This window comes from Myotis davidii, unplaced genomic scaffold, assembly GCF_000327345.1.
Source record: "Myotis davidii unplaced genomic scaffold, ASM32734v1 scaffold208, whole genome shotgun sequence".
Classification (NCBI taxonomy): Eukaryota; Metazoa; Chordata; class Mammalia; order Chiroptera; family Vespertilionidae; genus Myotis; species Myotis davidii.
Genome location: NW_006299706.1, coordinates 548,549 through 573,789, shown reverse-complemented (window position 1 = coordinate 573,789; position 25,241 = coordinate 548,549). Strand labels below are relative to the sequence as shown.

The 25,241-nt window shown below is 39.7% G+C and overlaps 1 protein-coding gene across 17 annotated transcripts in view; it reads right to left on the bottom strand.

The window, feature by feature from the left end:
- The window catches only part of UBAP2L (ubiquitin associated protein 2 like), a 45,772-nt gene that overhangs the window by 14,503 nt on the left and 6,028 nt on the right, over nt 1-25,241 (bottom strand). For 7 of the 17 annotated variants that reach the window (XM_015571712.1, XM_015571714.1, XM_006775632.2 and 4 more), the window contains exons 3-17: nt 24,603-24,680; nt 23,943-24,053; nt 19,297-19,498; nt 18,822-18,917; nt 18,371-18,416; nt 17,127-17,239; nt 14,926-14,985; nt 12,381-12,433; nt 10,700-10,785; nt 7,868-8,039; nt 4,410-4,608; nt 3,517-3,794; nt 2,868-3,040; nt 1,669-1,858; nt 435-489 (exon numbers count right to left, since the gene is read on the bottom strand). In XM_015571712.1, coding sequence (XP_015427198.1) covers nt 435-489; nt 1,669-1,858; nt 2,868-3,040; nt 3,517-3,794; nt 4,410-4,608; nt 7,868-8,039; nt 10,700-10,785; nt 12,381-12,433; nt 14,926-14,985; nt 17,127-17,239; nt 18,371-18,416; nt 18,822-18,917; nt 19,297-19,498; nt 23,943-24,053; nt 24,603-24,680 — 1,912 coding nt within the window. Of the gene's footprint in view, nt 1-434; nt 490-1,668; nt 1,859-2,867; nt 3,041-3,516; nt 3,795-4,409; nt 4,609-7,867; nt 8,040-10,699; nt 10,786-12,148; nt 12,247-12,380; nt 12,438-14,925; nt 14,986-17,126; nt 17,240-18,370; nt 18,417-18,821; nt 18,918-19,296; nt 19,499-23,942; nt 24,054-24,602; nt 24,681-25,241 lie in introns of those variants that run through there. The other 10 variants (XM_006775636.2, XM_006775644.2, XM_006775642.2 and 7 more) reach the window with 4 other exon arrangements.

Here is a 25,241-nt window from a genome sequence, read left to right as displayed (position 1 = left end):
AGGCTGAAGGGTGCCGGGTTGGATTCTGGTCCGGCGCATGTGGGAGGCAACCAATCAATTTTTCTTTTTCTTTTTTTTTAAAATATATTTTATTGATTTTTTACAGAGAGGAAGGGAGAGAGATAGAGAGTTAGAAACATCGATGAGAGAGAAACATTGATCAGCTACCTCCTGCACATCTCCCACTGGGGATGTGCCCGCAACCCAGGTACATGCCCTTGACCGGAATCGAACCTGGGACCTTTCAGTCCGCAAGCCGACGCTCTATCCACTGAGCCAAACCGGTTTCGGCCAATTTTTCTTTTTCTCTGTCTCTCCCCCTCCCTTCCATTCTCTCAAAAAATCAATGGAAAAATATCCTTTGGTGAAGATTAACGAAAAAAGAAAAAGAACAATACTACAACTAGGAGGAAAAAAACCTGGAGAACACTCACCTTCAACAGATTGCGTGGTCTGTAACTGCGTGGCCTGCACAGAACTGAAGCCATTCTGATATGAAAAACAGGAAATAAATTCAAGTCAACAGATTAAATTAGCACTGACTGACACAGCTTAATTTCCAGCAAAATTCTATAAATTAACATAATCTAGATTATCCAAACAAAATAAAAACAAAAATTAACAACAAAACAAAGATGCCCTAGGCCAGTCGTCGGCAAACTGCGGCTCGTGAGCCACATGCGGCTTTTTGGCCCCTTGAGTGTGGCTCTTCCACAACATACCGGCTCTTCCATAAAATACCGACTTCTGCGCATGGGCCACAAAGTTTCAATCACACTGTACATGCGCGCCCACATGTGGTATTTTGTGGAAGAACCACACTCAAGGGGCCAAAGAGCCGTGGTTTGCTGACCACGGTGCCTAGGCAGTTTGGCTCCGTGGATAGAGCGTTGGCCTGCAAACTGAAGGGTCCCAGGTTCGATTCCAATCAAGGGCACATGCCTGGGTTTCGGGCTCTATTCCAGCAGGGGGCATGCAGGGGGCAGCCGATCAATTATTCTCTCTCATCATTGATGTTTCTGTCTCTCTCCCAATCCCTTCCTCTCTAAAATCAGTAAAAATGTATTAAAACAACAACAAAAAAATAAACAAGCAAAGGAAAACAAAAACAAAGAGAAATAAACCCTGTGTGACCCATAGCAACAGAAAGCAACCCCCAGATTGCTGAATAGATCCCAAATCCAAATAGATGCAGGGTAAAGCCCAAATCCAGTGATCCCTGGGGGGGGGGGGAGAATGAGGGAGTAAGGTAGTTCAGCCAAGTCACTTATTTTTCTGGCTGCATCGGACAGTCCCTCCACATCACCGCTGGCATACGCTATCCCCCTCACCAAGCCAAGACATGGCCAGGTGAGGTCTCCTGCTATGCACCCAGCATGCTGGCCATCAGCTCTTCCAGCCAGCCATCCAGAATACAGGCACTGAGACAGATTCTACTAGAAAGAATGACTCCCGAGTGCAGGGAGAATAGTTTTCTGGTTCTGAGTCTCCAGGCTTGCTAAAAACAACTTTTTAGTTCATCAACCACAGAAATGTACTTTTATTAGCTTCTCAATCAGCACTTCTGAGGTGTCTTAGCACTATTTGTCAAGAAACAAAACGCTAATATTAACAGGCCCCTGCCCACTATTCTTTTAATCAATGCCCAGGGGCTCATGAAGACTCTACCTTTGCCTGAGTCAGGTCCTTTTGGGGTGATGAAGAGATGGAGCTGGGGTACCGCCGAGTCTGCGTGGATCTCTGTTCATACAGAGGGCCCTGAGCGTTGTTTTGGGAGGTATAGGTTGTTGGCTGAATTGGGCCACTCTGATAACCGGACTCCTGACTCTGATTAGATGAAATTGTAGATGAAGATTCACTGTGGGTAATAAAGAAGGAATCTATCAGAGAAATTAAATAAAGCAGATTGATTGATACTAAGGAAACAGTGGAGATTGACTACTAAAGTTGACTTCAATCAAAAAGAAAATTTCCAGCAACAAATAAACCACCACCATTTTCTCCTGACAACTGAATGCATTTACATATCCTACAGAGCTAAGTATTTGAATTAAGAATGGAGTGTAAAACATTTCTTGTCCCCCCTATATTCTGCTGTTATGAGAAAAAGAGGCTAAAGGTCAGTAGAAAGGATACACTACTCTTGGTCCCTTCATCATAGCATGAACGCTAGCATGAGAGCGTTATCATTTGCTCATATGCATTTTAAGTAATTCTGAGCCCTTGGCTCTTTCAAAAACCCCATTAAATATAAGGTTACTGGTAGAACTTTCTGAAAGAAACTTTTGAAATATTCTCGTGCATTAATGACGTATGATTCAATGTATCTAGGCTAGAGCCAAACATCTATTTTTTTTTTTTTAATTCTAAGGATTGAGAAAAGCAGCTCAGTCCCCTAAAATTCCTCCGGGATTTTCTATTGCTTAAGATGGCCCTCCCTGAAGTATCAGAGGAGGTAGGAAAGTTTCTATTGGAAAGGTTCCTTTTAATCTGTATATCAATGCTACCTCCTTCTTAGGGGTTCAAAGTTATACTCTTCATAGGCCTAAGTCCCACACCAAAGGGCTAAAAGTGTGAAAAGCATTTTTAGCTGTGGCAGATGCCAAGGTACTTTCCATAGAGGCCCGGTACACATCTGTAAGAACTGTGTCTGACCATTCTAGAAGTATTCAAAGCGTATGTTTCCCTCTGTTTAGAGTTACAGGTGATCCTAGTAATGATATTTTAAAGTGCTACTCTTTAAAAGTGGCTATTTTCTCACTCAGTCCGAGTCTTGTCATCCCCAGAGTTCGAACAATCAGCAAGAGACTTAGAAAACGTGGTTAAAAACCAAATAAAACAAGCCTCATGACTGGCGTTTCCTCTACCTGGCCGTGCTGGTATAGAGGCTGTTTGGAGCCTGGCTTGACGAGGCGCTCGTGGTTGGAGTGGACTCATAATCAGAAAGGACAGGCTCTGACCCAAACTGCAATGCCCCAAACTGTAGGTTTAGCCCTGAGATATCTGCTGAGCCAGGCATCTCCACAGCCAGAGCAGGAATCTGTAGAGAAGAGAAAATAATGGCTTATTGTAACCTTACTTTAAGACTAATAAAAAAAACTCGTGCTTCAATTTCCCAAACTATACTCTTACAATCTCAACTCCCAAGTCATACACCCTCTTGCCCTAGGGCAGTGGTTCCCAACCTTCCTAATGCTTCGACCCTTTAACACAGTTCCTCATGTTGTGGTGACCCCCAACCATAAAATTATTTTCGTTGCTACTTCATAACTGTAATTTTGCTACTGTTATGAATCGTCATGTAAATACCTGATATGCAGGATGTATTTTCATTGTTACAAATTGAACATAATTAAAGCCTAGTGATTAATCACAAGAACAATATGTAATTATATATGTGTTTTCCAATGGTCTTAGGTGACCCCTGTGAAAGGGTTGTTCGACCCCCAAAGGAGTCACACCCCACAGGTTGAGAACCGCTGCCCTAGGGTAATATATATCTAAAAGTTCAAGTACCTTAGAAGTCAAGGAGGCTTTTTTCTTCTGCTGTTTCAGTTTTTGCTGAGCCGGCTGAGGGCTGGAGGATTGGTTGTCTGAAGACCCAGGAGACATTTGTGGAGCCGAGGTGGATTTGCTTGGCAGAGGAGAAGAGGGGGGTGGAGGTGCAGCTGTGGAGGTAGCCACTGCGGGTGGCTTCTCCTGAAGGAACACCTCCATCATGGTTGAAGATGGGGTAAAAGCCTGGCGCTTTGTAAAGGGGCTGTGCACTGTTGAATCATTTGGGTTCTTCAAATCTGCATGAGTAAACCCAGTATGTATAAGGCCAGAGATACTGGTGAACCTCAAGAAAATGCTATTATCCTGCTCTAGAGCCAGGAACCAGGCCTTCAAGATCAGAAACTCATATAAACAGGTCCTCTTTTAAGGCATTATCTCATGTCTGTAGGTAACAATCACTGGATCATATTTGTTCTGATGTAGAGCCTAGGGACCTAATTGAATCAACACTATTCAATTCCTGTAAGACAGGAATCTAGGAACTGTCCGTGTTTAGAGTAGAAAGTCATAAAATGGACAAGTCCATGAACCTTTCCAAAGGGACTATGCTGTTTTCTAACACTAAAGGTAAATCAAGGGAATTCCAAAAAATCCCCAGGTCAACACAAGACTACAAATATGTATAAAGCTAAATTTAATGAAAGAATTTATAGCCTTTTATTATAGACTTTTTATTATTCCCCAGCTTTCTGAAGTCAGCCCAGCTCACTAGGGGAAATCAGTGTGGGAAACTAGTCAGTTGGCAGCCCTTTTCCTCACTTCAGGACATTCTCCACCCCCTACTCCTGCCAGCCGCTTGACAGTAATGCTCCAATGCTTAAAGAATTCAATCCACTTTCCATTTTTCTCACCATACTGCACCAGCGATGGGGACTGTGTGGTGGAGCCCATGTCCCAAGAGGAGGTGGTGGTGGTTCCAGATTGAGAATGCTGAGCTGCCAACTGAGCCAGGGCCTGAGCAGTCTTGAATTGCTCCAAGAACTGGGAGCCTGTGGTGCTGCCACTTTTAGTTTCACTGACATCACCAAATCCTTTCCCTAACATGCTCACCTGTAAATCAACACAGAGATTAGAGAAATAGGCAACAACCTTGTTCAGCTACTCAGAAAGACACTTATCCAGGGTGAGAGCCAGTATAAATGGGACAGGTAAAGATTGTCACCACACTGAGTACACAGCATAGTCCATTAGAACACAAGCTCTGGACTATCTAGATTCAAATCCCAGTTATGTAACCATGGAAAAGTAATTTTTCTGCACCTCATTTTCCTCATCTGAAAATAGAAATAAAAGTAGTTCCTCATTAAGCTGTAGAAGGATTAAACAAATAATGTATGTACAGCATTTAATGTGTGCATAGAACACAGTAAATACTCAATAGAAATGAGAGCTATTAAAATTTATACTTTTATCAGCACTTCCTCCTCCTCCTCCCTCCATTTCAGGGATAAAGCTCTAATGATTAGAAAGTATTTTCCCCCTTTTAAAGTTTAAAAGTTTCCTTGCCCTTCCCACTACACAGCTCAAAAGGAACAAAAACAGTCCAGCCAGAGTGGTTCCGTTGGTTGAGCAATATCCTGTGCGCCGAAGGATTGCCAATTTGATTCCAGGTCAGGGTACATACCTGGGTTGCAGGTTCGATCCCGAGTCGGGAATGTACGGAAGGCAACCAATCGTTGATGTTTCTCTCTCACATCACTGTTTGTTCCTCGCCCCCTGGCCCAATTCTTCTAAGTAGTCCTCAGGTGAGGATTTAAAAAAAGGAACAAAACAACTAATTAGACTCTCATCTCAGTGCTGCTAATAGCTAGCATCGAAGCAAAGGCAATTTTAGGGGCAATCCTACGTTCAGCACTAGACAATCAAATGAGTCAATATGATTTGACTGTTTTCTGTGTATCCAAGTACGAGGTAATCATGACAACAAAACAAAATTTACTCGTATGCTTTTGGGAGATTCTCCCCATTGCCTGCTACACCAAGTAAAACTATCAGCCTGGTCCAGGATATGAACCATGTGACCTTAACTATTCCAGGAATCCTCCAAGGAGATTTAATCTCATTTTCCTTAAATTCTTATTTAACCATATCATCATCATCATCATGATTGAGCAACGCTTTCTTATACAGAACCAGTCTGTCCAACTCAAGGTAAGACATTTTCCCCACTTCAGTCAATTATACAAACAAAAAAATCAGAAGTCTTGCCCTAACCAGTTTGGCTCAGTGGATAGAGCATCGGCCTGCGGACTGAAGGATCCCAGGTTGGATTCCGGTCAAGGGCATGTACCTTCCTTGTGGGCACATCCCCAGTAGGGGGTGTGCAGGAGGCAGCTGATGGATGTTTCTCTCTCATCAATGTTTCTAACTCTCTATTCCTCTCCCTTCCTCTCTGTAAAAAAATGAGTAAAATATATTTTTAAAAAAATCAGAAGTCTAGTTCAAAGTATGGGATTGTGGCAGAGATGATCTCACACAGCAATGATTACCAAATATTCTACAAGTGCAAAACATATTAAAGACAGAAAATTACGAATCTCCACATATTGTACATGGTAATTAATAGGGGCTTCTGTATTATTCACATCTTAAATATTAAGGGAAATCAAAACTGTTTATTGTCAATGGAAAAGAAACATTAAATAGCCCAGTGATTAATAGAGGTGATGAGAAAAAAACCCAGAATAATATTTATGTTTAGTTTAACATATCACATGACACATTAAATAAAATGTTAGGATTAGTGAAAATGTTGAAAACATTAAAAAGGCAATTTAAGAGATACAGAGCACTTAACATTTTCCAATCCTATCTTTTAGAGGTTGGTAGTTATTTCCTGATCTCTGTTTCACCTTCTTACAACTTTGTCCTATTTTCTTGCTCTCTTCTTTATCTTTTTAATCTCATATTCCTTTCCCTTTTACCTCTCTCCTACCTTTTCTCACCTGTTACCTTTCATCTATGGCAGAATATCAACCACCAAATTATTATTAGCACAAAAAAATAACTTTAAGACAACAGTTAAAAACTGACAGAATTCTGGATTAGAAGCTAGCTCAGCAATTTTCTAGATAAAATAATTATTATAACCCTACTACTGAAAAAATAAAACTATTATATATACACACTGTCTTTTACCTGTTTAATCCTATAGCATCCCTCCACCAAAAAATAAAGACAGGAGAAAAAGAAAAAGCAGTACTTAATATTTACTGACTAATAAGAAAATTGGTTCTTGCATCAAATGATTCCTTTGCCATAGTTAATGACCTTGAATATTTAAAATGTTCTGAATCAACAAGTCACGTGCCACAAGTGTTCTAGGTTATTAACAAATAAAACTTGCCACCATATTTGTACCTTATCCATTATCTTCCTAAAGCCCTAAAAGATAGGCAGAGCAAGCACTTAAAAACATTTTTTGGGAGAGGGACTGGTTGAGGGTGGGCAAAGTGGGGGGAAATGAGGACATCTATGATAGTCTCAACAATAAAAATAAAGTTTAAAAAATTTTTAATTAAGTGTACTGGGGTTATAGTGGTTAATAAAATTATATAGGTTTCACGTGTATAATTCCATAATACATCATCTACAGAGCAAGCACTCTTATTCCCACTTACAGAGATAGGGAGAAACAGCGAAAAGTGGGCAGATTCAGGAAAACACAAGTTTTTGGAAACCTAGTCCAGAAATGTCTGGTTTATATAAATATACATGGCAATTCTGCTCTACCAAGAAATAGGGGACTGCTACAACTCCCTATTGCAAAAGGATTACAATTTGTTGATACCATTGATTTTCTCTCTTCAAGAATAGCCAATTGCCGAAACCGGTTTGGCTCAGTGGATAGAGCGTCAGCCTGCGGGCTGAGGGGTCCCAGGTTCGATTCCGGTCAAGGGCATGTACCTTGGTTGCGGGCACATCCCTGGTGGGGAGTGTGTAGGAGGCAGCTGGTCGATGTTTCTCTCTCATCGATGTTTCTAACTCTCTATCTCTCTCCTTTCCTCTCTGTAAAAACTCAATAAAATATATTTAAAAAAAAAAGAATAGCCAATGATGTTCAGCACAGTCAGTATTAAATAAATTATCTTAACTCATTTTCATAAGGTTCAGTATGTCTGAGGCTAACTCCTCTCCTTAGAGCTACACCTAACTACCCAACTCAACATCTCTACACCAAGGGCTGCTTAAGAGGACAAAAGAAGATGCTTTACCCTGCCTCAAACTTCTGTCACTGAAGGAATGACTGTATGCCAGGGTAGGGTTTGGCAGGAAAGTTGGATTAAAATACACCATGTTTCCTACTTACCACACTGTGATGAGAAAATGTGTTCCCTGAAGCAGGCTGTGATATGGTATTCTGCTTCGAGTTACTGAACACCAGAGGCTGGGCAAGAGAAGGAGCCTGAGATGGATCCAGATTAGATGAATCATTCTCCATTGAAGATGGTGTCTTCCCCAACAGGACAGCAAGGTCAATTCTAGTGGAGACGAGAGAGGATCTTAATGAGAAAAGACTGAATATTCTAACATCCCCAACACCAGAATCAGATTATGGTTAGATTAACATGAAGTCACCCCCCAAAACAAAAACTCCTGACTGAAATGTTTAACTTACCAAAAGTAATTGATATACAAGAGCCACTATAGTACCTAGCTATGTTCTAATGATATTGCCAAGCATAATATTATTTAAATATATATATTTTCAGTGAAGTTAATTTAATGAAGTATCAAATGTTAGTTTTAATACAGCAGCTTGATAATTGGGCCAAAATTTACTAATTTTTTTAAAGTTAAATTTTAGAGTGAGAGGGAGAGGGGAAGAGCAAGAAACATCAATTGGCTGACTCCTGCACACACCCTGATTGGGGATGGACCCCCTATCCTGAGTATGTGACCTAACCAGGAATTGAACCAGCGACTTTTTGGTACATGGGACAATGCTCAACCAAGCCACACCGGCCAAGACAAAATTTACTAATTTTTACCCATGATTTTAAAATACAGAATACCTGCCATTACCAATATTTATATGTAGAACTAGATACTAGAATGCCCACATCTTCAAGTGGCTTTGGAACAAGAAAAATTGGGGGAATTTTCCCAACTTTTATAAATTTTCAAGTTATCTATGGCATAATAAAAATATGTTTGTGCTTTGGCCCCAGTTCTTGGCAGAGCTCCTAAAACCCTTAAAATTTCCTGTGTGATAGAGTGATCTTTTGAAAGGAGACCCTTTCAACCATGAGGTTAATCAAGGTGGAGCCTCCCTCAGAGCTTCAAAACAGGATCTGGTAACCAAACACAAATAATGTGATAGAGGGTTAGAACTTTCAGTCCTACTATACTCCACCCATTTAGGGAGGGAAGAGAGCTGTACATTACACTCAATCACAATGACTTCATCAATCATGCCTATGTAATGAAACTAACAAAAACTCTTGAACAATGACATACAGTGAGCTCTGGGTAGGTGAACACATCAATGTGCTGGGAGGGCAGCACAATCAGGGGAGGCTTGAAAGCTCTGTACCCCACTCCTCACACCTGGCCCTTTGCATGTCTTCCACTCGACTGTTTCTGAATACTGATTATAATAAACCAATAATGGCAAGAAAATCTCTTTCCTAAGTACTATGAGTCATTCTAGCAAATTGTTGAACCTGAGGAGGGAATACCCCCAAATATGTGGTCAGCATGGAAGAAATGTATGTAGTCTGGGTACCCATTTGTAGCTGACCTCTGAAGCAAGGGCTGTCTTGTGGGAGTAAGCCATTAACTAGGGTCTGTGCTAATTCTAGATAATGTCAGAATTGTTGAACACCTAATTGGTGTCTGAGAAATGAAGAATGGGTGCAGAAAAATCACAGATATTTGGTGTCAGAAAAAAATACGCATTACCACTAATAATGACACCCCTAACAGCCCATTCCTATCACACTTCTCTTCAGGATCTTCTGAGACAGCAGCTCTCATACTCAGGTCTAGAAATAATCCAGGAGGCTCTCTGGGGATAAAAACATTCCATGGTGAGTGTATCCTTTCTACTGACCCCAATACCTAGGTTCAAGTTCTAAAAACTTCATCAGTCAAATCCTAGGGGAAAAGATGATCATTATACTCAGCGGACTCAGTCAACAAAGATCATAATTATAAATCAAAAGAACAAGTTACTGAACAGTTCTGCAAATTCAAAAATAAATGAAAATAGTTCCTCTTTTGGAAATGTTTCAAAGACAAATTATATCATGCTAAGTTTCTTTTTTATTATTTTATTTTATTTATTTATTTTTTCATCGATCCTTTTTGGTTTTTATTTTTTTGTTTTGTTTTGGGTTTTTTTGTTTTTGCTGGTAATAACAGGTTACAACTTTGGGCTCACAGTTTTTTAGGGTAAATCCTATCAGGCACAATCCACTTCCATGAAGGTGGCATTATTAATGGATTCATTTGCAGGAATTGCTCATTCAAACCAGGAATTCTAAGTTTCTTTTTTAAATATGTCTTTTTTAAAAAATATATATTTTATTGATTTTTTTACAGAGAGGAAGGGAGAGGGATAGAGAGTTAGAAACATTGATGAGAGAGAAACATCCATCACCTGCCTCCTACATACCCCTGACTGGGGAGGTGCCCGCAACCAAGGTACATGCCCTTGACCAGAATTGAACCTGGGACCCTTCAGTATTGATTTTTAGAGAGAGGTAGGGAGGGGGATAGAGAGAAAGAAACATCAATGAGAGAGAAACATCTTTGATTGGTTGCCTCCTATACTGAGCCCGAAACCAGGCATATGCCCACACCTAGAATCGAACCGTAACCTCTTGGTTCCTGAGTCAGTACTCAACCACTAAGCCACATAGGTCAGGCTATCATGCTAAGTTTTAATCAATGCCTGTGAAGCTTACCTATGTGATTAAATGGCCACTTTGGGGGAAGAATCAATTTTAAAATTGTAATATATAGACTTCCATTCAGTAAACTATCAGCTTACAAATCTATCAATCAACTAAAAAGAATCTAATCTGATTTGGTTATCATTATTACCAACACCCTGTAAAGGCCCAGTTGCCACTCTTCCTTACAGCTATCTCAGCAGATCCCTTGGGGTAAAGATACTGAATTTTACCACACTTGCCTCTGACCAGCAGTGATTGTCACATTCTCTGCAGGCAGAGGCACTGAAGACACATTAGAGGCAGTGAAGATCTTGGTCTCAGAAAGCTGGAAAACAGAGAAATTAGTCACTCCTGGTGTTAGGTAGGTTATAGTCAGAATCCTGGCATAAGGGGAATTCATTTCATCAAGAAAAATGGAAAACCCTTTGAAGGGGAAACTACTGTCAAGAATCCTGAATGGATCAACTTGGAAGCCCCTTCTATCCATGCTCAAGGATTTTATTAAGAGAGGAGAATCAAGATACCAAAAAATATACAGTAGAGTCACATAATATGCACACTAAACACAGGAAGGTGAATATACTTGTTAGACAGAAAAACAGAGAAAACACCTTTATATTTTCCCATTACAGTTCCCCACACCCACCTCTACCTAAACCATTTATTTATCTTCTACTGCTTCTCTCAAAGAAAGGAAAATGACAGCCTAGATGAAGACAGAAATTTTTTTAAAAGTTAATTCTTGGCTTTTGAGTAGTAAGGGCCCAAGTGCTGGTGAGTTAAGATCTTTTCAGGGATAATTTTAACCATGTGCAATTACTGCCTTAATACTGACTTGATTACACCTAGCCTCTCCACTATGACACTAAAATCAGATAAGCAATTATTGGTAATAATTCTTCAAACTATTCAAAAGCTGATTTGGTTTTATTTTGACCTTTTGATTAAAATCTCTCCTCTAAAAATAGGGAAGCCACTTCCCCAAATATATCATTCTCTGAAAGTTGCTTAAGTAGACAAGCCAAATTTTAGAAAATATTCACAACGCAGTCTAGCTCAGCTACAATGGAAAATCATCACCCTGATGTTGAAACACCTGAAATTTTAAAACCACCGGCCTAGCCACCAAAACAGTTTGACATATTATTTCCTCTTGACACAAAAGTTGTCTTGCCTGAACAGGAATATAAGTAGATTTAAAAATGTTAAAATGGAAATTCATTCATGATCACTGATAACTATAATACACAGCAAAAGCTTGAGGTGATAGGAATCAGCAAAATTCCTTTACTGAGGTACTACTCGAGCAAATTCATACAGCTTGTTTATGTGCCACCTTATGCCACCCATCTATGAGATTTCCAAGTTGTAAAGCTGGAAGATAGCCAATTCTACATATAATTTTCAATTATAAAGTTGGGCTTCAAGTAACTTAAAAGGGTTCCAGAGCCAAACAGATAATAGACTTAAGGACTTGGCACTTTAACTCTCCCTTTGTACCCACCTCCAAGCCAATTACAGTACCATACACCAATGCTCAAATGTGAACTAAATAGCAAATTGTTCCAAGTAGAGTCATGTGCCACCAGCAGGTGATAATGCACTGCCTGCCTAACTCCATTTCCAATGCTCTACCCAACCACCATCTCTTCCTGGGATAAATCCAACAATCAGATATTTGGACTTACACAAGTGCACTTGCCCTTTCCATAGTCTGGTTCCACAGAGTCCTGTTCATGCCCAGTCTCCTTCATATAACATATGTGAAATGTTCTGGCTCAGAACACTATTTTGGATGTAAAAGTTTTGGGTCAGAATCTTAAGGATTAATTTTGAGGGGTAGAAACATACCCATTTTCTATCCCTAAACACCACTTAGGGATAGAAGGCACTAAAGAAAAATGACCTAGAAATACCTACATCTTCATTCCAATCTTCAGTTCCCCACTCCTCTGTTGCGGTCCTCCATGCACCTGGGAATAAAGGAAAAACAGTGATTTTTAAGTACCAACACACAGCATGTACAGAAATCACTAATGCACTAACATTTTTGGCAGCCAGAAGTGTAACCAGAATTTAGTAACCAGAAATGACTCTTGGGCTTCAAGGGGAGGAAAGGACTATTTAGAAAAGCATACCTCAGAACACCAGGGTTTTAATAAGATTATGATTTCGCAGCTACTTTCCGTTTTTGTTACATGGCTGTACAGCAAAGGATGAGAGCAAGAAAATGCTAGAGTGCAAGACACCAACGAACCCAATACTCCAGGCGATCTCATAAGAAACGCAACCTTCAGGGAAATGGCAGTAGCCAACTTAAACCAGAACATAGCTCCACCTACTGATCTGGTGTAAGATAATGCTGCAGCCAATCTAAAGAAAGATGGGTGGCAATGACAGAACACAAATGGTTGCCCATGTGACAATGAAAGGGCAGTGAAGAAAGAGTAAAATCAATACGGAAAGCACTGACAATTATCTGCTATTGAAACTGTATTTAAAAATGCATACTTAGCCTGGCCAGCATGGCTCAGTGGTTGAGCATCAACCTATGAACCAACCAGGAGGTCACACTTTGATTCCCGGTCAGGGCACATGCCTGGGTTGCAGGCTTAATCCCCAGTATGGGGCGTGCAGGAGGCAGAAAATCAATGATTCTCTCTCATTATTGTTTCTCTCTCTCTCTCCCTCTCCCTTCTTCTCTTAAATCAATAAAAGTATACTAATTAAAAAATAAATAATGCATACTTAGCAGATGTTTTTAAATCTTACTTAACTATAGGGAATCTCTATGGATCTGTTCTTTTCAGAAGATACTGGACAAAACTTAAAAATCAAGTATGTGAGCCGAAACCGGTTTGGCTCAGTGGATAGAGCGTCGGCCTGCGGACTGAAAGGTCCCAGGTTCGATTCCGGTTAAGGGCATGTACCTGGGATGCGGGGACATCCCCAGCAGATGTGCAGGAGGCGGCTGATCGATGTATCTCTCTCATCGATGTTTCTAACTCCCTATCTCTCTCCCTTCCTCTCTGTGAAAAATCAATAAAATATATTTTAAAAAAAAATCAAGTATGTGAGCCCTAGCTGGTTTGGCTCAGTGGATTGAGTGTAGACCTATGGTCTGAAGGGTTCCAGGTTCAATTCCTGGTTAGGGCACATGGTCGGATTGAGGGCTCAATCCCCAGTGGGGGGCATGCAGGAGGCAGCCGATCAATGGTTCTCTTTCATCATTGATGTTTCTCCCTCTCCTTTCCTCTCTAAAATAAAAAATATATGTATATAAAAAATCAAGTATGTCTAATAGTTATTCTCCTAATCCTAATCATACAGAAAATCTGACCTGCGAGTTCATGGCGCAGACAATGGAGATGTGCACACTCCTCATGTTGGTAATGACAAAGGTGGGATTCAGTTTTTACAGGAGAGAGCCATAGCAATCAATATGCTCGCAAAGGGGAACTGCCCTTTCTTAAGGAACATGGGTGAAAGTTTCAATGAGAACCAGTATCCTTCCCTTTGACCAAAGGGCTACAGTAAGAAATAAAAACGTATCTGTAGAAGGGACAAGAACACTATTTTCTTTTCTAGAACAATAGTATATATTGATATACTGAATAATTTAAAGATTTATATCCAAATGGAGAAAGCGTCATAGAAAAATTAAACTCTGGTATTCAGATATTCCATTGTCACTGAAGAGAAATATTATAGCAGCTATAAAACCCACCTGAAATTCTTTAATACATTTAATAATGAAAAATCTTATTTCCTAGAGAAAAATATGCTCAATGCCGGTCCTAGGACAATAGTTAAAATTGCACCAGGGAAATTCCAAACCACTTATTAATGACAATGTTCTCCGAATCAGGCTATAGTCCAATCTCAGTTTAGACAAATTATAAACCACATTTTCCTCTCCCTCTCTACTGTTACCACTCTTCCTACCCATTGACATCCATCCCACCATGGCTAAATGAGCCTCCCCTTCTCCCCCCAAGATCTGGTTTAATGCATACACACAATCCTAGAGTAGGAAATGACCTGAGAAGTTATCTACTACTGAGATAATCTCTCAATGAAAAGATTTTATTTTTTGCACTCAGGCAACTACAGCTAGGATAAAAAAGAATGTAGATTCCTCATTGATATTTTCTTATAAAGAATGTATAAAAATGACTGAGGAAGAGGACTATACTGAAGAAGCATTAAGGAACAGAAAGAATGAAAATGATCTGAACAACAGATTAGGGTTTCCATTCCATCAAAAGAAAGCACAGTCAATATATATGTTAAATAGTCATTAAATGAACCAAATTTTCAAGAAGCAAAAACGAGCATAAAATATGGCAGAAAAAGGCAGAAAGAGAAAAAGCAGGAAGACAGAAAAATGACATATCCACAGATATTTCAGTTCATAAAAATCTATAAAATATCCGGGGCAGTTAGGCGCCTGGATGTATCATACCAGGAGCAGTCTCAAATTTTCGGGGATAATTTGACCCCTCAACCCCAATGAAATCAAGTCCTGAAACAAAAAAGAAAAAACAACCAGTGAAATTTTGCTTGTGAATGAGAACATTTGCCCCAAAAACACAATTCCCAGAGTACCTGTGGATATTTTAAGGGTAGGTTTAAATTTCTTTTTAAATTAAAAAAGGAATTTGAGTGTGCTACCATAAAAACACAAAAAGAGATCATGCATGAAGGTGAGTTCGTAATGAAATTAACAATAATGAGAATGCATGAAGCTATACCCAATACTTTTCACACTAACATGACAGTAGCATCACATAATTTTTCATTCCGACACAAACCACAGATTTTGGATTCTAGCCTCTCAAATCTGCTATTTTCCCACTCATTAGAAATAAACACAAACTTCTTCAACCTTCTCCAGTTTTTCCAACCAGAACCTTGTTGAGAACAGCGAAAGTTGGCAATCCAGGACTGGAACTCCATGTCTGATTTTTTATCCACAACTGAAAATAAAATCTCTTAACTTCTATCGCCAAATACCCAAGAACAATTTAGAAATCAAAAACAGTAACTTTTGTTATTCAGACTGCTACCAGCCATTAAGAGATGAATGAAGAGCAGTTCTAATGCCTCCGAAGTACAGAAAGTTAAAACAGAAAAGGACATTTCATAGCCAAATGGTCAAGGGAATTCAAAGATGTCTATCCTTCCAATAACTCAACATTAGTCTCCATCAATTAAAAAGCTGTATTCCAAATTAATTTATAACACAACTTGGTAAACAAAAAGCAAGTAACATTCAGGACCCGAGGTATATCTAACATCTTATGGACAGTAGATGAGAAACTGTGCCAAAGACCCTACAATGATAAAGATCGCTGATCTTTAAAAAGGGGCAATGTTACCCAGCCAGCATGACTTAGTGATTGAGCATCAACCTACGATCCAGGAGGTCACAGTTCGATTCCCAGTCAGGACATATGCCTAGGTTGCAGTGTGGGGTGTGCAGGAGGTAGCTGATCAATGATTCTCTCATCATTGATGTTTCTATCTCTCTCCCTCTCCCTTCCTTTCTGAAATCAATAAAAATATATTTAAATAAATAGGGGCAAGGCACAGAGCCTTGGCTGGGTAGCTCAGTTGGTTAGAGCATCATCTCAGTACTCCAAGGTTGGGGATTCAATCCCCCATCAGGGCACATATAAGAATCAACCAATGAATGCATAAATAAATGGAACAACAAATGTTTTTTTCCTCTAAAATCAATCAATAAAATAAAAAAATTGAAAATAAAAAGAAGCAAGACAAGTTTAATGGATAAGAAGTCCAAAAGCCTATTTCTTTACTATTAACTCATCCCCCCTCTAGAAGAGGAAAACAGAAGGAGCTGATGTCATAAGAAGTACTCTGGAGCCCAGAGGCTGCGCATATTTAAAGCAGTAAAAGTATCATACTCTCAAATATATCTTGGTGTAGCCCACAAGCCTAACATATCCTTAAATATACACACCCTACCCAGATAGAAGCACCAGTCAGCTAACAAAAGAAAAAAAAATCATATTAAAATCCTATAATACTCTACCACACCCAGAAGACTGTCCAACAAAGCGAGCAAAAAAGTCTCAAGATTTCCTTTATGCCCAGATATTGAGATTTCTTAAAAATGAAAGGAAAAAAGATACTACTACCTCTGTACGAGAAAACAAACTGACAGTGGGCTTTGATTCTGGAACCTCTTCATCTCTACAAGTAGTGGCTTGATTAATTAATTCTGGATATCTTTTCACAAGGCAATGCTAGCTACCCTAACAAAAGTACTAGGAAATAACAATTGGAGCTAATGGTACCTATATGGCATAATGGAAAGAGCATGGGCTTGTAGAATCAAATAATTCTCAGTTCAAATACTAGCAAATTTCTTCACTCCTCTTTCAATCTAATTTCGTCGTCTGGAAGGTGATGATAAATGTCTGTTTCGTAAAATATTGATGAAGATCAGGTGAAAATTTGTATAATGTGCATACAGACACAAAGTAAAGAAAACACACAGTAATTCATTTGTGATTTTCTCCCTTTCTCCCCCTATCTCTGCAACCCAAAAACTATTCCTCCACTTTACATAATTATAACCTCAAAACAATTATTTCCTTAGGTTCCCAGAGACAAAAAACGAATAAAACAGTCACTCACTCGTCCCATCATCTGGCTCGAAGTGGCCAGTGTTGTTCCACGTACTGCCGCTATTATTGCCATAGTTATCATCAGTATTGGCTGGTTCTGCATAATCAGCTGGGTTAAAGGTTCTGGGGGGTGGGGTGGGGTGAACAACAACAAAAAAGCTTAAAAGAATCTCCGACAACTAAGCAGTACCAAGAAAAAATTAACTCAAAGAGGAGGGCAATCAGAATGTTCAATGTCCCTTTCTTAGTACAAATCAATCACGGCCCCTTTCTATAATCTATGCTGTCAATTTTTCCTCACCTATCACCCTACTTAAAATTTCATGGCATAATCTCAATTTATATCTACTATCTATTTTGGGTTAGGATACCAATAATTGTAATAAAATTCACATGAAGATTGTGGGAAGATAGTAGGTATATGCATTCAAATTAAGCTGTGAAACAGAAATACCAGGTGGTAAAAGCTTTTCCTTAAAAAATAAGCCCTGTCCTGGCTGATTTGCTCAGTGGATAGAGTGTTGGCCTATGAACTGAAGGATCCCCGGTTCGATTCCAGTCAGGGGCACATGCCTGGGCTGCGGGCTCCATCCCCAGTAAGGGGTGTGCAAGAGGCAGCCGATCGATGATTCTCTCTCATCACTGATGTCTCTCTCTCTCCCCCTCTCTCCTCCTTCCTCTCTGAAATCAATAAAAATAAATTTTAAAGGAAAAATAAAAGTAAGTCCTAAGTACACACCTTTCTGATTAAATAGTCTAGACCAGTGGTCAGCAAACTGTGGCCCCTTGAGTGTGGCTCTTCCACAAAATACCATGTGTGGGCGCGCACATACAGTGTGATTGAAACTTCGTGGCTACTCTCAAGGGGTCAAGGAGCCGCATATAGCTCGCAAGCCGCAGTTTGCCGACCACTGGTCTAGACATCTTTTTTTTTTTTTTATATATATTTTATTGATTTTTTACAGAGAGGAAGAGAGAGAGATAGTAAGAAACATCGATGAGAGAGAAACATCGATCAGCTGCCTCCTGCACATCTCCCACTGGGGATGTGCCCGCACCACAGGTACATGCCCTTGGCCGGAATCGAACCTGAGACCTTTCAGTCCGCAGGCCGATGCTCTATCCACTGAGCCAAACCAGTTTCGGCTAGACATCTTTTTTATTACATTTTGGTTAAGGTTGTCTACTATTATACACAGGACATCAGGGTATTAGCCACCCTAAAGACTTTGACATTGGATCAAGGAAACTTACCCCATTCCTTGAGCAGAAAACCTTCCTCCCCGCCTACCAGAACCACCTAAGGAAAGAGAAAAAGACAGAAATGTTGTAGAAATAAAACAAAACTAACTTGCCCACTGAGGCAACTCAGAATATTACGCGGTTAATATTATCAGATGTGCTTTTTCTTACTCTGTAGTGCATCCGTTCATATAAAGCAGTAGGATAATCATTACTATTGACAGACTGTTCCTTTGCTGATCATACTGCTGGGTCCTCAAACAAATACAATAATATCAACAATAAAACTAGAGGAAATGACATCCATCTTCTCATTGCCCACTTAGCAACCTCCAAAATTTGCATGACATCTCAACTATGAAGGTAACTAGACTCTATGTAAATTTGTTTTGAAATAATGCACACCCCTACAAAACTAGTAAGAGTCCCCAATGTCCAGCCCTCCCCACACCGTAATGATCACCTCTGCCTCGTCCACGACCTCTTCTGCCTCTCTCTGTGCCTCTTCCAGAAGGCCCTCCACTCTTGGTGCCATCTAATCCATTTTCCTGACCCCGAACTGGGAAAAACAAAACAAGATGGCCAGAGCAGAATCAACAGAATATACATAAATGGTATGTAAGTAAATATATAAATGGTATATATATATACACTGATGGAAGACCAAAACGAGAGAAAAAATGAGCTGGGAGGATGGAACATGATGGTTACTAGGGGAATGGTGATGAACCACAACAGAGAACTGTAAGTCAAACTTTACAAATAGTTACAGGATAACTTAATGCCAAACTGGTGGCTGCTGCTAGAAAGGCTACTGTTAAGAGACACCAGGGTCTCCGAAGAGATAATGGCAAGAAAATATTTAAAAAGGTGATATAATGGTTACTAGGTCCGGCCTAGCAGGGCCTTGACAACCCTGAAATCTGGACATTACTGACCCACAGCTGGTTTTGTTAAAGCCCCATGCATACACTCTCGTCCACGGCTGGTGCCTCTTCCCCGTCTTGGTGGCCCACCACGTCGCCGACTATAGTCTCTGTCCCGGTCTCGATTTTCTTTGCCCTCCTCATTGGATTCCGTTTGGCCACCATCCTTCTGTCCTGAGACTCCTTTCTTCTTTCCGACCATCTCCCAGGAATGCTAAAGGGCAGAGCATTCATAGCTAATCAAATGGATTGCTACCAGGAAACCAGAGATAAAAGCGGGAACAGCCCTGCTGCTGTGTCTCAGTGGCGGAGCATCTATCTATGAACCAGGAGATTGCAGTTAGATTCCCAGTCAGGACACATACCCAGGTTGTGGGCAAAATCCTCAATGCAGGGTTTGCAGGAGGCATCCAATCAATCGTTCTCTCTCTCCCTTTCCCTTCCTCATTCTAAAACCAATAAAAATGTATTCTTAAAAAAGAAAAAAGCTGGGACAACTGTTAACCATTCTCCTCTCAGCATCCAAGTCTAAGATACCTCTAACTAATTTACTTCTATTTAAATGGAGGGTACAGAAAGAATCTCAAAACAAACTCGACACCAAACACTGCACAACTGAAGTTCTTTTTTAGGGGAGGTGCTAACGGACTGCAGAGATCACTTCCAAAAGGATCGCCAAGATCCTTATCCAGTTTAGTCACTTGGCATATTAGTCAAAAGACTTAGTTCCTGGTCCCTAGCTTTCAAGTGTGTTTCCTTAGCTGAAAAAACTAATTTCCTATTGATTCAGTGTGGATTCCTAATTTTTTATAATCTCATGCGTGTCAAAGAAAGCAAACAAAGAAAACGGAAAGTTTCTAAGTTAACTTTGAATTCAGAATGAGTAAGCAGCATTCAACTCTTGGGCATATACTCTAACCAAGCAATCCAGAATTTAGGAGGAAAACAACAGCACCTACTTCCCCACACAACATCCCAACTTCCTTTTCTTAAAAGACCAAATAGCAGCCAGGAAGGCACCGCCCTGGCCCCAAGACATGCTGACTATAGGAAGCCTTCCGTTCCAGGTTTTATGCACTGTGTTCTCCCCTATACTTCCTAAACTTATATAGCCCAATTCAGCTTTCCCGAAAACAGAATATTCTATAATTCATTCCAGAAAGAAAATTTGTGGTAAGAAAAATAAGCTGAACAGTCATAAAATACTCATTCCTTAAGAAAATGAATTTTATAAATTTAAAGTTTTAAACATACACATATCTTGATTTACACATATTTTTTCAGAAAATATATATAAAATAAAAATTCCAGCCGAAACCAGATTGGCTCAGTGGATAGAGCGTCAGCCTGCGGACTGGGGGGGGTCCCAGGTTCGATTCCGGTCAGGGGCATGTACCTGGGTTGTGGGCACATCCCCAGTGGGAGATGTGCAGGAGGCAGCTGATCGATGTTTCTAGCTCTCTATCTCTCTCCCTTCCTCTCTGTAAAAAATCAATAAAATTAAAAAAAAAAAAAAAAAAAGAATATGAACCAGGCCCTGGCCAGGTGGCTCTGTTGGTTGGAGTGTTGTCCCGTACACCAAAAGGTTGTGGGTTCAATCCACAGTCCAGGTGCACACAAGAAGCAACTGATCGATGTTTCTTTCCCCCCATTCCACCTCCCCCCCACCAACTCCTCTCTTTCTAAAAGCAATAAACACACCCTTGGGTGAGGATGGAAAAATAAAATAATATAAACCAGGTATAATATAAAATTACTATTAATATTGTCAGGGTTGACAATAATATTGTGGTCGTATAAAACAGCAGTCGCCAACCAGTGGTCCGTGAGGTCTGAAAGGTTGGTGACCACTGGTTTAAGGAAACCTTTGGAGCAGCAGTTGCCAACCAGTGATCCTCGGACCACTGGTGGTCCGTGAGGTCCGAAAGGCTGGCGACCGCTGGTATAAAAGATCATCCTTCACCCTGGCCAGTGTGGTTCAGTGAATAGAGCATCAGCCCATGCACCAAAGGATTATGGGTTCAATTCCGGGTCAAGGGCACGTACCTGGGGTGTGTAAAGGAGGCAACCAATCAGTGTGTCTCTCTCACATCAATATTTTTCTCTCTCTCTCTCCTCCTTTCACTCTCTCTAAAAATCAATGAAAAAATATCCTTGGGTGAGGATTAACAAAAAAAAAATCATCTTTCTTTAAGGGAAGCATGCTAAAATATCTAGGGAATAAAATATTATGATATCTACAATTACTTCCAAATAATCCCAAATATCCATCAATGGATAAACGGACAAACGGAACGATGGCATATACATATACTGGACTGTCAAGCCTTAAAAAAATGGAATTCTGATACATGCCACAATATAAATCTTGAAAACATTATGCTAGGTGAAATAACAATAAAAGGACAACAAAATAACAACAAAAGGACAAGTATATTATATGATGCCACTAGAATAGGCAAATTTAGAAACAGAAACAGAAAATAGGTTACCAGGAGTTGATGGGAGGGAGAAATGAGGAGTTACTATTTAATGAATACAGAAAATCCATTTTCAATTCAGTTTGAGAAATGCAAAACTCCTGAAAATAAATTGTAATGGTTATACAACTTTGTCAATGTACTTAATGCCTAAATTATACACTTTAAAATGGTTAAAACAGTAAATTTTAAGTATATTTTACCAAAATGTTAAAAGTTCTTAAGTTCAAAAACATCAATTTAAAATTATGGTAAAAACATATCTACATATTCTAAAGTCTACAATAAATAGTTTACAAAAATAATAATTAAAAATATACATATTAAGTATCCACCAAGGACTTGGCAGCTCCTCATTGCCTACTCTTCCAACCCAAGTTGATTTCACATTACAATTGGTGGGTTACTTTCTGCTTACAGAGGCTTCAATTCCTATGTTAGCATAGCCCTCTAGCTAAATCTGCATTAGAAACAATGAAAACCGGACTCAAAACAGCTAGCTTTTAGAGTTTTTGCTAGTCTGTCTTAAAACCTAGCAAGTTTCAGAAACCTGTTGTCTTCTTCCTCTATGGCATACAGTAGCTGCTGGCACCAGATAACTTCCATAAGGAAAGAGAATTACTATGATTTTCCCGAAGATACTGCCAGTTTTCTGATATGATCGCATCCACCCAAATACATCCAACATCCTTGGCAGCCGACTTGGCTCCCATTGATTTCACTAGTAGCTGGTTTATTTGTAGCATAAGCCCACATTCTCATTAACTTTTTTTTAATCCTCACCTGAGGATATTTCCCACTGATTTTTAGAAAGAGTGGGAAGAAGGGAGGAAGGGTGGAGGGAGGGAAAGGGGAAGAGAGAAAGAGAAACATGGATGTGAGAGAGACACATCGATTGGTTGCTTCCTGCACGTGCCCTTGACCAGAAATCGAAGCCTGTGACTAGGCCAACGCGCTAACCTTTGAGTAACACTGCCAGGGCTCCAGTTTGCTTTTCTTTTTGATACTGTGGAAGTTCAAACTTGAAGCACTAGACAGAAGATGCTGGAAGGTGAAAGGAAATGTGACTTGTGCAAAATTAGACTTTTAAAAAGCATGAGTAGCCAGTCCTACCTCTTCCCCTTCAAAAATACCTTGGGACAACTATTCTAGAGTAAACTCAAAATTAATCAAAGGCAGTTATATAACTGCCCAGGCAATAATTTTCAAATAAAGTCAATAATGTAAAATCAAACCTGGAACCAACACTTTAAAGAGAAAAATGCACAAATTTAAATTCAATGATTAAAGAAAGTTTTCCACTATGATTTCCCATTGACTAAAGAAAACTGACAAACCTACAACATGCAACTAATGTGACACTGTAACATCAGTAGATTACTCAAAGGATGAACTCTGGTTCTCTATCCCAACCCAAAGTCCCCAGTGTAAGACCAGGTAAATGAAAAAGACTTCAAAATGATACAGTGCTCATTAAACAAAAATAAAAATGAAGTCCTCTATTAAGCACTGCAGAAACATCCCAAATTAGTAAGGCAGAATAGAATCTCTGTTGTTAAAGGACTTATAATTTGGTACAATGATAAGACAAGCATAAAAACACAGGATTCTCACCGAGTGGGAAGTAGAGGAAGAAGTAAAAGCAATTCTAAATTCTAGAACGAGACCGTCCAAGATATTCCCTTATCCTCTCTAGGGATGGTCAAGAGGCTGTAAAATTTTGTTATCTGCTACCTCAACAGAAATAAGTTCACATGATGAAAAGGTATTGGAAAACGAAGAGCTGATATTGATGGGAATGTGCTGAAGTCAGAATCCAGTAGTTTGTGATTTTGTTCAATGACAGTAAAACAGGGGAACAGAAGTCTTCCATATTAGCAGCTACAGCTATGAAATAGCATCTCTAATTCATACTAATCCAGTCCTGAAAAGTCACTAGCCTAGAGTGAATAATTTATTCTAGGCCAATTAGAAGAACCTGATTTTATGTTTTCTGCTTATTGTACATTAATTTTAAGTATTTGCAACCTGCAGCAAACAATCTTCGAAGTAGTTCCCAGCTCTATATGAAGAATAAGGTACTCTGTTTTAACTGAGTTACCCCATTTGCTATTTTTAGAATATTACTAGCATCTCAGCCAGGGACCCACATTCTAGAGCACTTTATTAGCACTATACCGTATCTGGGTTTCCTTCCAGCAGGACATTGATGGCTCTGTTGACATCTCCATTGCAGTCATGCAAAGCAATGACACATTCATCCTGGTTCTTGCCTGTGATATCAATCAACTGAAAAAGAAAGATCAGCAGTGATCATGAACAAGTTTGTACTCCCACCAAAACAACAACAAAACCTGGGTGAAGAAGAGAAAACACCAGCTGAGTTTGAAAAAACCAGGCTTAAAAAAACAAAGCAGAATTTTGGTGTTCTAATTCCAAAAGCAAAAAATACCAGTGACCAAAAATGGGATTAAAGGACTTACATACAAAAGCAATCAAACAATAAAACATCTAATAATCAAACTCAGAAACACACAGACTTCGGCATAACATGAACTTCCACACTTCTAGATGCCACAATTGCTCAATGTTGCTACAGAAGGGCATCAACAAAGTCAGTCATTAAAGAGGTTGAAATTAAGACAAAACCTCTGAACAAGGTATCTGTCCAAAGGGTCAGTAAATCAGACAATAAAAGCACTTATCTACTGGCTTAACCTATCATATTTCAGGTCATAACTCTTTTAATACCTATAACACGAAGTACCCTGGTAGGCATCTATGCATTAATCCAGATTTTTCCCCCCATAGTTTACAGCAAATTAGCAATCCACTCACTTGTTTCACCTTTTCCTCAAAGTCAGCATCATTATGGTCTGAAATCATCTGTGCAAGTCGAATTTGTTCCGCAGTGGCCTAAGAATTGAGATAAATAGTAAAAAAAAAAGAGCATGATTGACAGACAACAGTTTAGAGCAGGGTTGGGGGACCTTTCTTCTGCCAAGGGCCATTTGGATATTTATAACATTGTTCACAGGCCATACAAAATTATCAACTTAAAATCAGCCTGCTATATTTGGTCAAACATTTAATTAACTCACCCCTAATGCCTTGGCAGGGCCAGACCGAATGATTTCGAGGGCCTTATAGCCTGAGGGGCAGATGGTCCCCACCCCTGGTTTAGAGAAATAAGAAGGACCCATGTAGTCAATATCCATTGTATTTCCCACACGTTTCCTTCTTGTTACAAATGACCAAGTAATAAAATCCTAACTGCCCTGGCCAGTGTGGCTCAGTTGGTTGGAGTATCAGCCCGTGCACCAAAAGGTGGTGGGTTCGATTCCCAGTCAGGGCACATGCAGGAGGCAGCTGATGGATGTTTCTTGCTCCCTCTAAAACAACAACAACAAAACACTAACAGCATTTGAGATGCTTAAGTCAGCACAATGACAGAAAACAAAGAGTAAAGCTGGTACT